The sequence below is a fragment of the Dysidea avara genome, chromosome 11 (assembly GCF_963678975.1).
Source record: "Dysidea avara chromosome 11, odDysAvar1.4, whole genome shotgun sequence".
NCBI lineage: Eukaryota > Metazoa > Porifera > Demospongiae > Dictyoceratida > Dysideidae > Dysidea > Dysidea avara.
The window spans coordinates 6,472,774-6,486,755 of NC_089282.1; the positions used below are offsets into that span (position 1 = coordinate 6,472,774).

A 13,982-nucleotide genomic window follows, 5' to 3' on the forward strand; every position below is an offset into this window, starting at 1 on the left:
ACTCATTTTTCCCTCTTCAATAGCTATAGCTAAATGTTTTTTACAATTTATAAAGTAATGATATCATATCATCAGGGCCGCCCACGGGGGGGGGGGGGGGGGGGGGGCAACTGGGGCATTTTTCCCCGGGCCCCAGCCTGAAAGGGGCCCCAGGAGGCCCCATGAAGGGCCCCCTGAATACCTGTTTAAAAGATCGATATACTCTAATAGAGCAGTCAGATCTAAATACTCTAATAGAGCAGTCACAGTATTCTTCAGAGGAGCAGTGTAGCAAGCTTATAGATAAGGAGATATGGTTGGTGATGGGTAGTTATTGTCATTGCCAGCAGGTTGTGACCTTTTTTTTTTTTTTTTTTTTTTTTTTTTGGTCTTCACCTTGCAACTTGGGTCAAGGGCCCCACTTTAACTCTTTGCCCTGGGCCCCTTAATTTTTCTGGGCGGCCCTGCATATCATGTAGCTACAATTGTGGAACAGTTTAAAGAGAAACCAGCTGAGCTAGACACATGAGTAACTAATCAGTAATTTAGCTAAATTTTATATGACGAGGTTAATTGTTGCTAAGCGCGTAAATATATTATTTAGCAATAAGCGCAACCGTCATAATTTTTTTTGGCCAGCTCGAGGATCTTGTCAATTTTAAAATGCTCAAACTGGGTGATCGCATGAAGCAGTACGAAACTGTAACTACAGCACAGCGATTCAGACAGGAAGATATTGTCATTGCGCGCTTGGATGGACGCTCCTTTAGTTCTTTCACTCGATCGCTGAAGAAAAAAGGACCGTTTTACAGTGGATTTACAGAAACCATGAAAGCAGTTACTCTACATCTAGTAGAAGCATACAACCCCGCTATTGGGTACACTCAAAGTGACGAAATTACGTTAGTATTCATCAATGGACAGAAATCTGAGCACCCCTTTGGTGGGCGTGTATTCAAAATCCAGTCTCTAATGGCTGCTGATGCTTCAGTGTACTTTGGTAGCTTATTACCAATCTATATGCCAGAGAAGGTTGGAACACAGCCAGTGTTTGACTGTAGATGTTTTACAGTCCCTTCTAGTAAGGAAGCATACGAATGCATTGTATGGCGGCGTCAAGATGGATACCGAAACGCTGTAAGCACAGTAGCCCGGGAGTATTTCTCAGATAAAGAGTTACATGGTAAACCTAAAGAAGAGCAGTTATCAATGTTAACAAGTAAAGGGGTCAACTTTCAAGCTAGTATTGATCCTGTTTATCAACATGGTACGTGTTATGCCAGGATTGCAGAGTCTCGTGTATTCACAGCTGAAGAATTGTCAACACTTCCCCCAAAACACCAAGCACACTCTAATCCAGATTTATCATATCTTCGTCATGTTGTAAAAGAAGTTCCATTTGAAGATGTTGAAAAGTTTATTGAAAACACAAACAAAAGTTGAGTCAATGAATAGATAATGTGCACATTAGTTTTGTTAAATGAAATTTTTATACTTTTATCATACCAAGTGTTCAGTACTTTTAACTGCTACTGTATCTCTTGTTTAGTTGCATGTGGCTGATAAATGGGATTTCCAATGTTCATTCAATACAGCATGCACTACCTGCGATATGTGTAGTTCCACTGCATCGTTCTTATTATTATTTTATCAGCTCACACATACAAATAGCATTACAGATACATGCGGTTACAAAGCAAGTATCTGTGTTATTTGTTGGCTATAGCCTCTTGATAGAACAGCTTCAGTTAATGATTGTGCATGAGCCCAAAAGTGCCACTTTCTGTATTGTCCTTGCAACACCAGCATCTTCTAAAGAGTATATCTGTACTTCACAATTTTTGTGTGGGTGTTGGGGTCAGTCATTTTAAGGCCATGTTAGTTAGGGCCTCTGCATGGTGACTCCTTCATTTTACAAACAATGGCTAATGCCAACTACATTCTATAAGGATATAATTTCTTGTGGTTCCCTAACTGATTTACTCAGTGTCCACTGAATCTTTAGAGCCTTTTAGTGTTTACCATCACAAATTCACTTCATAGAGATCATCACCAATCCACTTGGTCACACTAATACATACTACAGTACACCCATACGGAAGTGTCTCACTTCTTGTACTTTGTCAACAGATAATGGATGACCCTTAGGTCAAACTGTAGCAGTCTATATACCACCATCCATCTCCACAAGGCTTCCAACATTCCAGCACTCCACATGTAAAACTTTAGACAGTTAAAAATTCCAGGGTGCTTTGGCATAGTGACACACAAAATGGTGGTCATAGTGTTGGTCAGCAAGCTGGTATTGTGTTGGATCCCTTGATGGCACAAACATGGAGGGATTCTGGTATTGTACGTATCTGCTCTGTAACGAGAGAGGTGGTAGGAAACAACCTGACTGGTTTGTTGCTGCAGAACATTCCCTCCCATCATTGATTTCTAAGTTGTTCTCCTATTGGTTGCTGTGTTGACAAAGGTACTTGTTTCAGAGGCACTGTGTTGCTGCTGCTGTTAGATCTAGAAAAGGTGCACGATGATGTAGGCCTGTGGTGTGGTGCTATTCGTGAATGTAGGGCCAGCTGTTGTACTATTAAGAAGAGGAATAGGGAACTGAACTGTGTATTGGACCTGAAGAAACTTTGAGAGTATGTGCACTTTATAATGTGATTTGAGTAGACAGTACTCGATAATGTAGAGCAATCACTGTTGAGGAGTGACCTAGCTGAGCCTCCTGATAGGGATGAGATATTGGAAGTGCCTGAATGATTTGCTGTGGGTAAGGAGAAACTGTCTAGTCTGGCCGGGTACTGTTCAGTAGCACTGTCTTGTGTACCATGTTCTATTAAAGCATGAAGTATGCAAATAATGTACCGTATAGTCTAAATATTTCAAGGGGCAAATTTTTTGAGGTTGAGCAATGTTGCTAAAAATTAAAATTTTGTGGATTTGCAACCACTCCCAAAATATATTAGACTACATGGAGGTCTAAATATTTCAAGGGTAAAATTTTTGCTGATAACACTCAAACTGTGAAATCAGTGGAAATTTTCCTCCTCGGATTATTTAGGCTATACGGTATTGACCTCTTGTTGGCTTTTAAGCCAAACAAAGGGAACCACTGGGCTTGTCAAGTCTCCACATCACCAACACAACAGAGACATTGGCAGTACATATGATGGAGATGATGAGAATCGAAGATGAACGGTAAAGGCAAGGTGTAGAAACCTGATAATCATTTGAACCTCAAACACACATGCAATTTATGAGTTTTGTCTCATGAAATGATGGCTGTATGATACATAAGTATATATATTATATATTTGACATCAAATTAAAATTGCAAGGATTTTCCCTAATCACTGAATTAATGTACACAGTATAATTCGCTTTTTTTGTTGTAAATAGTTTTCATATGCAAAATTATACACATCAGACTCTCTTAAGCTGTGGCACTAGATTTAACGGGTGAAGTAAACTTTGTTCTTGCCAATAGGCCTAAGTGCACTCAAAATTTTTCCAAAATGCTTTCAGGAATTTCCAAAAATTTCACCTATTATGTTCTTCAGTGTTCCCATTGTACTTGCATTATGCTTCTAGGTCAGCGATCTTTTTTGTCTTGGAAGATTTAATCAGTGAATACTCATTTCACTACAAAGTGAGTGTTCTATTAGAGAGTATTGATCTAAGGAGCTATGTACAGAGTGCTCTCAACTGACTGCTCTATCAGGGAGTATCAATAGTAAGCTCCATAATCTGAAACATCCACCTGATATGCTAGCATAACACTCCAGACTATTGCGCTTTTTACTATGCTGGCATATTTGACTCATACCTGCCTGCCAAGCACAGGAGAACATGGCTGTAAGTATATACTAGGTAATTACCTCTGTTGGTAATAATTATATTACCAGTAGATATCTATGTAAATATTTGCATGATATACAATACAATATGCAATCTTACATACTTTATTTATAGCACAACATTGCAACATACATTATATATTTTTCTTTACATCTAAAATATGTCCCAACTGTCAGTCATAGTACAATAAACAGTTAAGCCTCATACAACAACAACACTTAACATAAGATACAGAGTTTGTGCAAGCCTAATACTGTTATTGTTATGGGTCTCCTGCACCATTTGAGATGGTTTCCATTTCTATATCGGCTGCTTTGTTCTTTTTTATTAAGTTTTCACCAACTGGGAATGTGTGTACTTTGCTGCTACGGCCACCTCGTGATTTCCTAAAGATAATAACAATGAGAGGAAATGTTACTGCACAATACAATTACATTTTACACTAGACTAGCTGGTGTGACACCTTCAGAAATAGTGCAATATTAGTGGATGGATTTGACTGACTCTACAAAAATAATTTTAAAACGCCTGTAGTTTCTTTTTTAGGGATGCGCCGATTTTGCCAGCAAATTTTTTGGAAAAATACGTTGGTAAAAGCAGAGCAAAATGCTAGGAAAATAGGTGGAAAATTGGAAAAATGGGCACCTAGGAATGACAACTTAGTACATTTTGTATGAAAAAGATTGAGATACTCTAATAGAACAGTCATGCATAGTATTAGGACAACATATGCTAATAGGAAACGGTGTCTAAAGATCGAGATACTCTAATAGAGCAGTCACTATATACGAACTATTCTAATAGAGCAGTCACACATGCTTGTAAGCTTGAGATATTGCAATTAATTTTTACTGATGCTCAGCAAAATAGAAAAATTTTGAGCAAAATAGGTAAGAAATTAAAGAATTGCTGGAAAGAAAAATAGGTGGGAAAAAAAAGCAAAATAGGCTCATCCCTATTTTTTTACATGATACAGAACTCACCAAGACTCATGGTAGTGAGTCAAAGTAGGGCGCACGACTACTGTGAGTTATTTACACAAATGACTAACTCTAATAGAATGCTCACCTTAAACCAACCTTTAAAACTATTTTGTGAGAAAACCTCAAGATACAACAAAACCTTTGGTAAATGCATATATATTACTAAGGGACCATCCATAATTTTCAGTCTTTATGCAAGCGTACAAAGAGTACTCTTTTTTCTAACCCCTCCCTCCTTCACAAAGCATACTGCATAAATGTTGATACTATGTACATTATATACACAATGATTATTCATCATTTTATAAGTGTACGTGTAATTTAACCCCCTTCCCCCTAGCGTACTCTTTGTACTCTTGCATTAAGGCTGAAAATAATGGATGACCCCCTAAGTAAGCAATCCCTCTTATATATTTTAATAACGGCACATGACATTTTGCAGAAAACGTTGCCTCTCCTTTGCATACTCATTAGCACAAGCCACCCACTAAACCAACGTTTTTGACGTTTATATTTTAGACTGTTAGTTCCACAGCCTTGGATTCACACATACTACCACAGGTTCTTTGGCTAGTTAAATTTCTTCAGTACAAATCTTGCAGCTCCACCTCTCTTGCGAGAGCCACTATAAACAATTTTCTCAAAGTTTTGATTAGGCCACTCGTACACTTAATGGGACAATCTTTGATATGTAGGTAAACATAAGGAGTAGTTTTGCTCGAATCTGACCTGCCGTTTTCTGGGAAGTGATGGGTTAATTTCCATAAACGCACTCACAAGATAATAACATTGCCCACGCTAATTGCTGATTTATTTTGCGGTCTTTTAGACTACAAGTACCTGCCTACTTGCAACCAAACTACATTCTTCGGTTTTGGGGATGCATACCGATTCATGTCCCAAGCTATAATGCAATACACACAATATTGAAGCTTTTATGATAACCAAAGGTGGTTGTATAATTATTTGGTCTTGATTGATGTTACTTAGTGACAAAAATGTGTAATATCCTAAACAAAACAGCTGCAAACAAAGGATCAATCAAACAAGCTTATTCAACATGACTGGTAAGGACTGATATCAAGTTGCGGCCAAGTGAATGCAGTATTACCCATTCTCTTTGTATATAGCTAAAGCTATACAATAAAACTAGAGCAAATACACATGCAACTGTTATTATATTGTCATTTGGCTGCTTTTCCTTGTTCTTAACAGTTGTTTTATGAATTGATCATGGTAATATTCCAATCTACTTGGCTGCAACTTGATATCAGTCCTTGTTCTGACCAGTCATGTTGAATAAGCTTGTTTGATTGATTCTACTTTGTTTGGCAGTACCTTTTTTACAGCCCCAAGGCTGTTTTTGTTTTAGGACTATATATACATCCACCCTGTACAGATTTCATTAGCAGACCTCAACTTATGCACAGTTTTCAAAGGTTTAGACACTATGGACATTGAGAGCGTACCCTCATGATTTGGTGTTAACATGACAAAGTTTGTATGAAATTAGCTTGTACACACTTACAAAGCAAAAGCCTCAGACAGCCATGCAAAGCACAGCTTCTGCTGCCCAGTGAATCAGAGTATGTGTGGCAAGCTAATCCTCCTGCAGTAGGATTAGTAACCCACAGGAAGACTGTCCAAGTCGCATAGATAGAGCTATGGAACCTGAAATTCCATGGACAGTTGGGCATTTGCTTTTCCAGTTGACAATAGGCCACAAAGCCCAGAACAATGTGAGTAAAATTTTACTTGTAAGTTCAAGGAAACAACAGCAGCAAGTGGGCAAACCTTATGATTACCAGGTCAGTGCTCTAAACACTTGGCTCTGCTGTCTCACATACAAACTCACACACTAACACACAATCTTTTAAAAAATATACATAGACACATAGATTATTACATCTGGCAAACTGTGACTTCGTAAGTACAACATATGTGACACAAAACCACCGTATGTGATAAAATACGTCATTACCTTGCGAAAGAAAGAGTTGTGTAACAAGACCTACATTTACTGTTACAGCCAAGCACCTTGTAATATACAAATCCTTTTTTAAATGAGAAGAAAGTATAATTGTGGTAGGATACTACACATGTCATTTACAGTGACTTAGCATGTGTGATGTCAGTTTTTGAAAAATCTTATACCACTTAGCTTAATGCTGTATACTCACCCAATTACTACCATGACAGAAATTACTGTCAAAATCACTACACCAGCAATAACCCCAATCACAATTCCAATAATAGCTCCAGTGGATAGGTCATCATCATCATCACTGGGGAACACGGTTGTACTTGGAGTAGGTGAAGGTGATACTAATGAAGAGGTAGGTATAGATGTTGTGGGAGAAGGAGTCGTGAATACTCGTGATATGGGTGCAATGATCTCCACTGTGAAGAAATTAATAATTGCTGAGATTGATTAACTGCAACAAAACTTACAATCACAATTTGATCCATTCCTTATTGTTCCCTGAGGACAACTACAATTATAACCACCATCTGTGTTGATGCAGATCATGTTTGTTAGACATTCATCAATGTCTGTTAAACATTCATCGATATCTGCAAAAAATGTAATTTTAAACAACTGTTATGCTCCATACTTGTCTTACCATCACAATTCCTTCCAACTAACTCATACCCACTATAACATGAACAATTAAATGAACCATCAGTGTTTGTACAATTCTGATCACATGTACCATTCTCAGCACACTCATCAATATCTACAGTTACACAATCATAACTCTATTGGCATATCGACTGTCTGCATAGCAGCAGCTTACATACCTGTACATTCAGTTATGTTGACCAGGTCCACTTTGTATCCTGGCTGACAAAAGCATGTCGCATTCCCATCAATTATAGCACATTCCTGTTCACATGTATTGGAACTGCAGTTAACTTCAGCTGCACAATAAAATTTAACAAATGATACAGATGGTGAAGAAAGACATCCTTTTTGTGTTAGGGAATCTTAACATATCTTATAAACACCTCATGATGTACATTAAGTGGCTATAGAAGAAGATACTCATATGATGGTTCAACTCTTCATCAAGAAGCTCACACAAACGTTGTGGCTCGGGTTACCCAGGTCACATTTTGTTTGGGTCACCTGAGACTGACCCTTACAAATAGTATCACACATTTCTGATGTTAAAGTGGGCATGGTCATGAAAGAAGCTGGCCTACCACAAGACTAGTCAATGTCTCATACAATAGTAATTGATTAAAGAGCATGGGCCTGCAGACATTGAATCATACATACCTACAGACTGAAATACTACTGATGAAAATGGACACAGCTGAACATATGGCTACAGGCAGTTATTCTGGTACTGTATATACAGTAAGACCTCAATTATCCAAATCTTGATTATCTAAACCTGCAATTATCTGAACAGTACAAGTGACTACTCTATTAGAGTATTTCGTTGTTAGGTGAACGTTCTATTAGAGTAGTTGAATGAAACTCTGTATATAAATGAATGGGCTTCATTTATCTGAACAAATTCACTTATCTGAACACTTTTATGATTTAACTGGCACACAGGTGTTCGAATAATAGAGGTCCTACTGTACCATTTAATCACCTTCACAAGTCCGGTTATCCGCCATTAAAACAAATCCTGGGTCACAACTACATTCATAAGATCCTTCAGTGTTGGTGCATATCTGATGACAATCATTGTATTCCATACACTCATCAATGTCTATAATAACAAAACCATGCATGAACAGTTATCAACAGCATTCAACTGGGTCACGTAAGTACATATGCATCTATCTATGTACACTACCATCATATAAAGATACCTTCACACTGAGTAGCATTAACATCAATAGGTTGATATCCATCATAACAGTCACACTGATAACTACCAGGAGTGTTCACACACTGTTGAGTACATACATTATTGGAACTGTTAGCACATTCATCGATGTCTATTGTGGATAAAATAATTGTGAACAATTTGTTGGTACCAAATTTTATTACACTCACCAACACATTTAGAGTCATTTCCAGCAGCATATCCACTAGGACAAGAACATTCTGCTCCAACCAGTGGAGCAGGGTAGTCAAAACATTGTTGACCTTCAAGACATGATACTATGTCACAACCATCAGCATCATTCTGACAGAACTCTCCATCATATCCTGTCAAAAATTTAACCATGTTCATTCGTTACGTCGATCTGCAATATGTACACACACACACACACACACACACACACACACACACACACACACACACACACACACACACACAAGAATGTATCCTGGAAGAAAAAAAAATATCTGTGTCACCAGCAGTATTCAAATTTGTGACCTAAATGCAATTCATGCTTGCGACTATACTGTGATGCAACAGTTCAACACTTCGTCCTGTGATATTAAAATGGAACATAGTTGGCTACATCATAAGACAGATGACAGCATTTAGAGAGCAATTTATAAATATTCTAGTCCCAGATGATGAGCATTTTGCTTGGTATAAAAAGTGCTTCACAGCCGTCAACAAGAAAATATTACATGAAAAGGCAATGGCACAGAAGTATCTGGTTTTTTCAAATAGTTTATTTTGTTTTACTAAATTACTTCTAGTGAGAACATGGGATGGGATGGATGGGAGTGCCAGAACAAAGAACATCTGAAAAGAGAAAAAAAACGTTAGCCAATTAAAACCATACTTATATAAGGTTCAAACCCTGTTTTCTGGTTTAACAGTTCGATACACCAACACCAGAGCTGTTGTCTATAGTTTGACAGAAATGTAGTTCAATATTTAGCACATCACTTTTGCAGATGAAAACCAAAAGATATACTTTGTGTAGCCAATTTAACAAGTACTTATATAATAGACAAGCTGTAGGACCAGGTGTCTTACAGACCTTCAGCACTTGTGCTGTAAAGCCTTAATAAAAATAAAAAAATAGAAGTGGAAATCTTTTCAATTCATGCAGTAGTTGGCAAGACAACAAAGAATGTAGCCATACAGATGGCTTTTCAGCTGTACAAATGTAGATCTAGGGACCACCCTCATTTGCTGAAAATTTTAGACAATTCAGTTAACCGGATAACCGGCAGTTATGATCTGCTCAGTAACCAGCTATAATATTCTGTCCAGTTTCACAGCTCTAAAAAACACTGCACTAGTATAGCTTCATAAGTGTGTAATAAGACTTCACTGTACTTACATAGTAGCATGCAATGTACTGTATGTAACTACAATAACACAGTAAAGTACCTGCTGGGCATACACAATTTAGCACCACAAAAGAAAAATCTGTGTTCAGTAAGCCATTAGTAGTACAGTTGCCTCCATTCTCACAAGCACACAGTTGAACAGTTGGAATAAACATCGATGAGACATTTTCATTACTGGGATCATTAGCTACTATTGTCAGATTTAGTACAGTAGAGTTATCAGCAGTCCATGTTATGGAGTAACTGTCACCATCAAGATCATTGACTACTACACCGTCAGGTAACATATCCTCCCCATCATGTAGTACCATCACATTAATATTATCATTATCACTAGTAACTGTAAATGTGTACACTGAGTCTTCCCCAACTGTTGCCAGGAATATTTCTGGTGCAGTTATGTTCGGAGGGAAACTAGCTATAAAACAAGACAATGATGATACAGCATGCAGTTGTAACTATAGTACAGTGGAGAGCTGATTATATGAGCTAATATTGGGGAGGAGTGTTGATATAACCAAAAAGTACATAAAATCAAATAGTCCTTTGTTTATATTCAGAGCTCTGGTCAATTACTCTAATAGAGCATACAGCTGTTCAGGGATGTGTCCAGGTTTAGAATAGTGGTGGCTGCAAGAAACAGAGTAAAGTCCAGAACATTTAAGTAGGGCCTTAACCAGCATGAATCTGTAGAGTGGTGGCTGGTCCCAACCACTGTGGGCTTGTTGACTAAACACTCTGATCAAAAAATTGTTTTGGCATATGGATAATTGACTGTTCGGTTAACAGACATTTGGATATCCATTGTTCTACCAAGCCCTCATAAATCATTATCAAAGAAGCAACGGTACCTTTTATGCTGCACCTTATACATTAAATTTTGTCCGTTTCCCAACCAATTACACCCAACACTAAATGTACTGAATACTTCAAGCCACTCGTTCTTGCTTGCATCAAAGTCCATTTTGATAACTCACACAATTGCTGACCATACCACTCCCCGTAGTGGTGTTCCACTTAAACTTGCATGGAAGAACCTGCTTCAGTAACTTTCTGTTGCATTATGGATCAGTTCTAAATGGCTTCGTTATGCTATTTGATGTTTTGAAAGGCGGTAATAATGAAAGTTCATGCGAGTAGACCATAGTAACTGAAAATCACCATATAGTTTGTGTATTATGATATAAAAATCTTGGTGACTAAGTATAAGCACCCTATTGGCAATATATCACTTGACAAAGTGACAGTATGAGTCACTATCGCAAATGTATGGCAGGAGTCAAATTTGGTGTATAAGGAACTGTACAGTAGGATTCAACATTCAGTAGGTACCAATTGATATAACTAACACACAACAGTTGTCATGGAGATGACATAAAAATATTAAATATTCTGCCATGTGAACAGAAAATGTATATCGTGTTTTGGAGTAGAAGTACCAAAATGAGTACCAAACACAAAAGAAATTATCTTACAGACATCTTACAAGAATCCTGCATCTCTATTGCAGTTTGGTTTTCAACCATCATTGCAGCCATGCCAACATCAGGGTCACCAGTTTGACCAAAGTCAAACAAACACTCAACATTATCACCGCAAACATCTACTAACGATGAGTTTGCTGTTAAATTAGATAATATTTCATCCAAAAATGGCGGAACGTGACCAGGAAATGAATAGTTAGCTACACTCTCATCAGGTCCATATGTAAACAGGCTCTCGGGATCAGTGAGTTGCCCTGGAAGTCATCATGGATACAACACTCTATATATTGTTAAAACTTACATGACTGTCCAAACTGATGGATCATTGAGTCAGATGATGAGTTTGAAATCATAGTTCCATTGCGATACGCAAACTCGTCAGAATCATCACCATTGTAGTTACCCAATAAACCAGAAGTGGTTCCTTCAAGAGATGGTGGAACTTCTAAAGTATACACTAACAATCCAGCTGTAACATTGATGGTTATTCCTACTCCTGATGGAAATGACACTGATATGGAATTGTTACTGCTCTTTTCAACAAAAGCTGATGAAGATGTGATGTTGTCACCAACTGAGGTCAAGTCGTCGGATACATCCATGCTGTTTAGTTTTATTGCAAATAAATCATCACCCACAGTATTGTTAATGCCAACCTGTGTATATACAAATATTATAACGTGTGTAACAGTAGAGAGAGGACAAATGCTTCCTTTGTCACAAAAGTATCTGCGGTGACAGCACATGCTCAAGGATCTTATTCCAATGCAGTTAACTTTGTTCAAGAGTATATGGTTGGTAAGTCGGCAGATTGGGCACATGAAATAAAAAAGATTAATGGAAATCAGCACCGAGGCAGTACAAAAATACAAGAAAGGAGTGTGGTCTCAGTAAAATAAAAGCTCATTCTAACTATAGTGTTTTTGAGCTAGATTTTGAGAAGACCTGGAAGAAAATAAGGTTTGTGCTCAGAGTTTGTAGTGGTAAGCTTGATTTTTCATTATGAAAATTTATTTTAAATTTTCAAAAAAAGTGGATCAGTTGGCTCATGAAACAACTTATTGATGGCCTTAGCTAAGGGTTCAATTGGTAAAGCATAAAACTTTGGTTTCAATATAACTAGTATTTAAAATTTTTTAAATGAAGTAGGGATCTATATAATTATGCAATAAAAAGTAGTGAAACAAGAGATGAATGATGGTATTGCAGCATAGCTCGGTGGGAAAGTCCCTACTTTGGCAGTGAACAAAATTAAAGCTAATGTGCCAAAGTAGGGACTTTCCCACCGAGCTATGCTGTAATACCATCATTCATCTATTGTTTCACTACTTTTTATTACATATATAGATCCCTACTTCATTTTTAACAGTTTTTAAAATACTAGTTTGTTTAGTTTATTGCTGTAGCGCAGCTAGTTACAGTGTAACTTGTGACTGTTCTATTAGAATATTATACACGACTGTTATATTAGAGTGACTGTTCTATTAGAGTATCTCGAGTCAACCAAGGGGTGTACAGCTAGCTAAACCAATAAGGGCTGACGTCATCTTGTTTACTGTTAAGTAAATAGCTAGATTGTTAAAAGGTGTGGTCTCCGTACTCTATCGCTATTAGTCCACCTAGATCTTTATTTGATGGGTGCGGTCGTGAATCTATTGCGAACAGGATCCCAATCGTTGAGTTGCAGTTATCTAGCTAGTATACCTCTTACAGTAGCACTGGGACTGAAGCGCTTCTGAAATCCAGCTCTGAAATAATTCTGTGGTGTCTAAATATGCCGCTGAAAGAAAGTGTTGATATGGAAAATTAGCACAGATGAAGACAAAGAAGACAAGCAGCCTGGTTGAAGACTGCAAGGTGCAGAGGGCCTACACTCATCGGAACCCCAGAAGGAACATCCCACTGGTGAGTTTGTTATTGTGGCATAAAATGGTGCCCGTGTGCTGCTTTGTTTGGCCTCTAGGCTTGTGACTGTGGTCAGGCAGTGAGTGAATGAGGCAGGCATACCATATTCAAGTTTTGGCTATTTTTTGAAATTCTATATCCAGTTTCTTGACTTATAAGAATTTTTTTTCTTGTTTTAATGCATCCCGTAAAGGTAATTTTTGTGGCGTAAGATATCTCTAGGACGATTTCTAAGGTGGCATTTTAGGCTGTGCGCATCATTTTTGGAGGATCCTTACTTAAACAGTACAGTTTGAAGTCACAGTTCCCAGAGTTCAAGTCACACAGTTATTAGGGTACTTTTTGATCAGTATTGTGTATTGTAATTTAAGATGCATCTTATCACCAATTCAGTTAGTCATACAAAATGACACACTACATAATGAGACAAAATTACCTCAACAGTGTCATTGCCTTCTCTTAAAACAAAAGCAGAAAAAATGGTGGCATTAGAATTAACTGCTGGCTCGGTTCTTCCCTGAAATTCAAAGTCACTACTGGTTG

At 37.7% G+C, this 13,982-nt stretch overlaps 2 protein-coding genes across 3 annotated transcripts in view; one reads left to right on the top strand and one right to left on the bottom strand.

The window, feature by feature from the left end:
* The first annotated feature begins 642 nt into the window (after window positions 1-642).
* LOC136237630 (uncharacterized) lies at window positions 643-1,422 on the top strand. Its single transcript, XM_066027846.1, has one exon. The coding sequence runs from the start codon at window positions 643-645 to the stop codon at window positions 1,420-1,422; it is 780 nt and encodes a 259-aa protein (XP_065883918.1).
* Window positions 1,423-3,964: 2,542 nt separating this feature from the next.
* The window catches only part of LOC136237814 (mucin-like protein), a 20,389-nt gene continuing 10,371 nt past the window's right edge, over window positions 3,965-13,982 (bottom strand). For both annotated transcript variants that reach the window (XM_066028024.1, XM_066028023.1), the window contains exons 7-18: window positions 13,876-13,982; window positions 11,836-12,190; window positions 11,537-11,788; window positions 10,091-10,468; window positions 8,845-9,000; window positions 8,658-8,786; window positions 8,435-8,554; window positions 7,629-7,748; window positions 7,451-7,564; window positions 7,278-7,400; window positions 7,007-7,226; window positions 3,965-4,229 (exon numbers count right to left, since the gene is read on the bottom strand). The exon at window positions 13,876-13,982 is cut by the window's right edge and continues 87 nt beyond it. In XM_066028024.1, coding sequence (XP_065884096.1) covers window positions 4,106-4,229; window positions 7,007-7,226; window positions 7,278-7,400; window positions 7,451-7,564; window positions 7,629-7,748; window positions 8,435-8,554; window positions 8,658-8,786; window positions 8,845-9,000; window positions 10,091-10,468; window positions 11,537-11,788; window positions 11,836-12,190; window positions 13,876-13,982 — 2,198 coding nt within the window. In that variant the 3' untranslated portion in view covers window positions 3,965-4,105. The remainder of the gene's footprint in view (window positions 4,230-7,006; window positions 7,227-7,277; window positions 7,401-7,450; window positions 7,565-7,628; window positions 7,749-8,434; window positions 8,555-8,657; window positions 8,787-8,844; window positions 9,001-10,090; window positions 10,469-11,536; window positions 11,789-11,835; window positions 12,191-13,875) is intronic.

What these genes read in the sequence shown, in the direction of transcription:
- LOC136237630 (XM_066027846.1), top strand. Translation starts at nt 643, where the DNA reads ATGCTCAAACTGGGTGATCGCATGAAGCAGTACGAAACTGTAACTACA.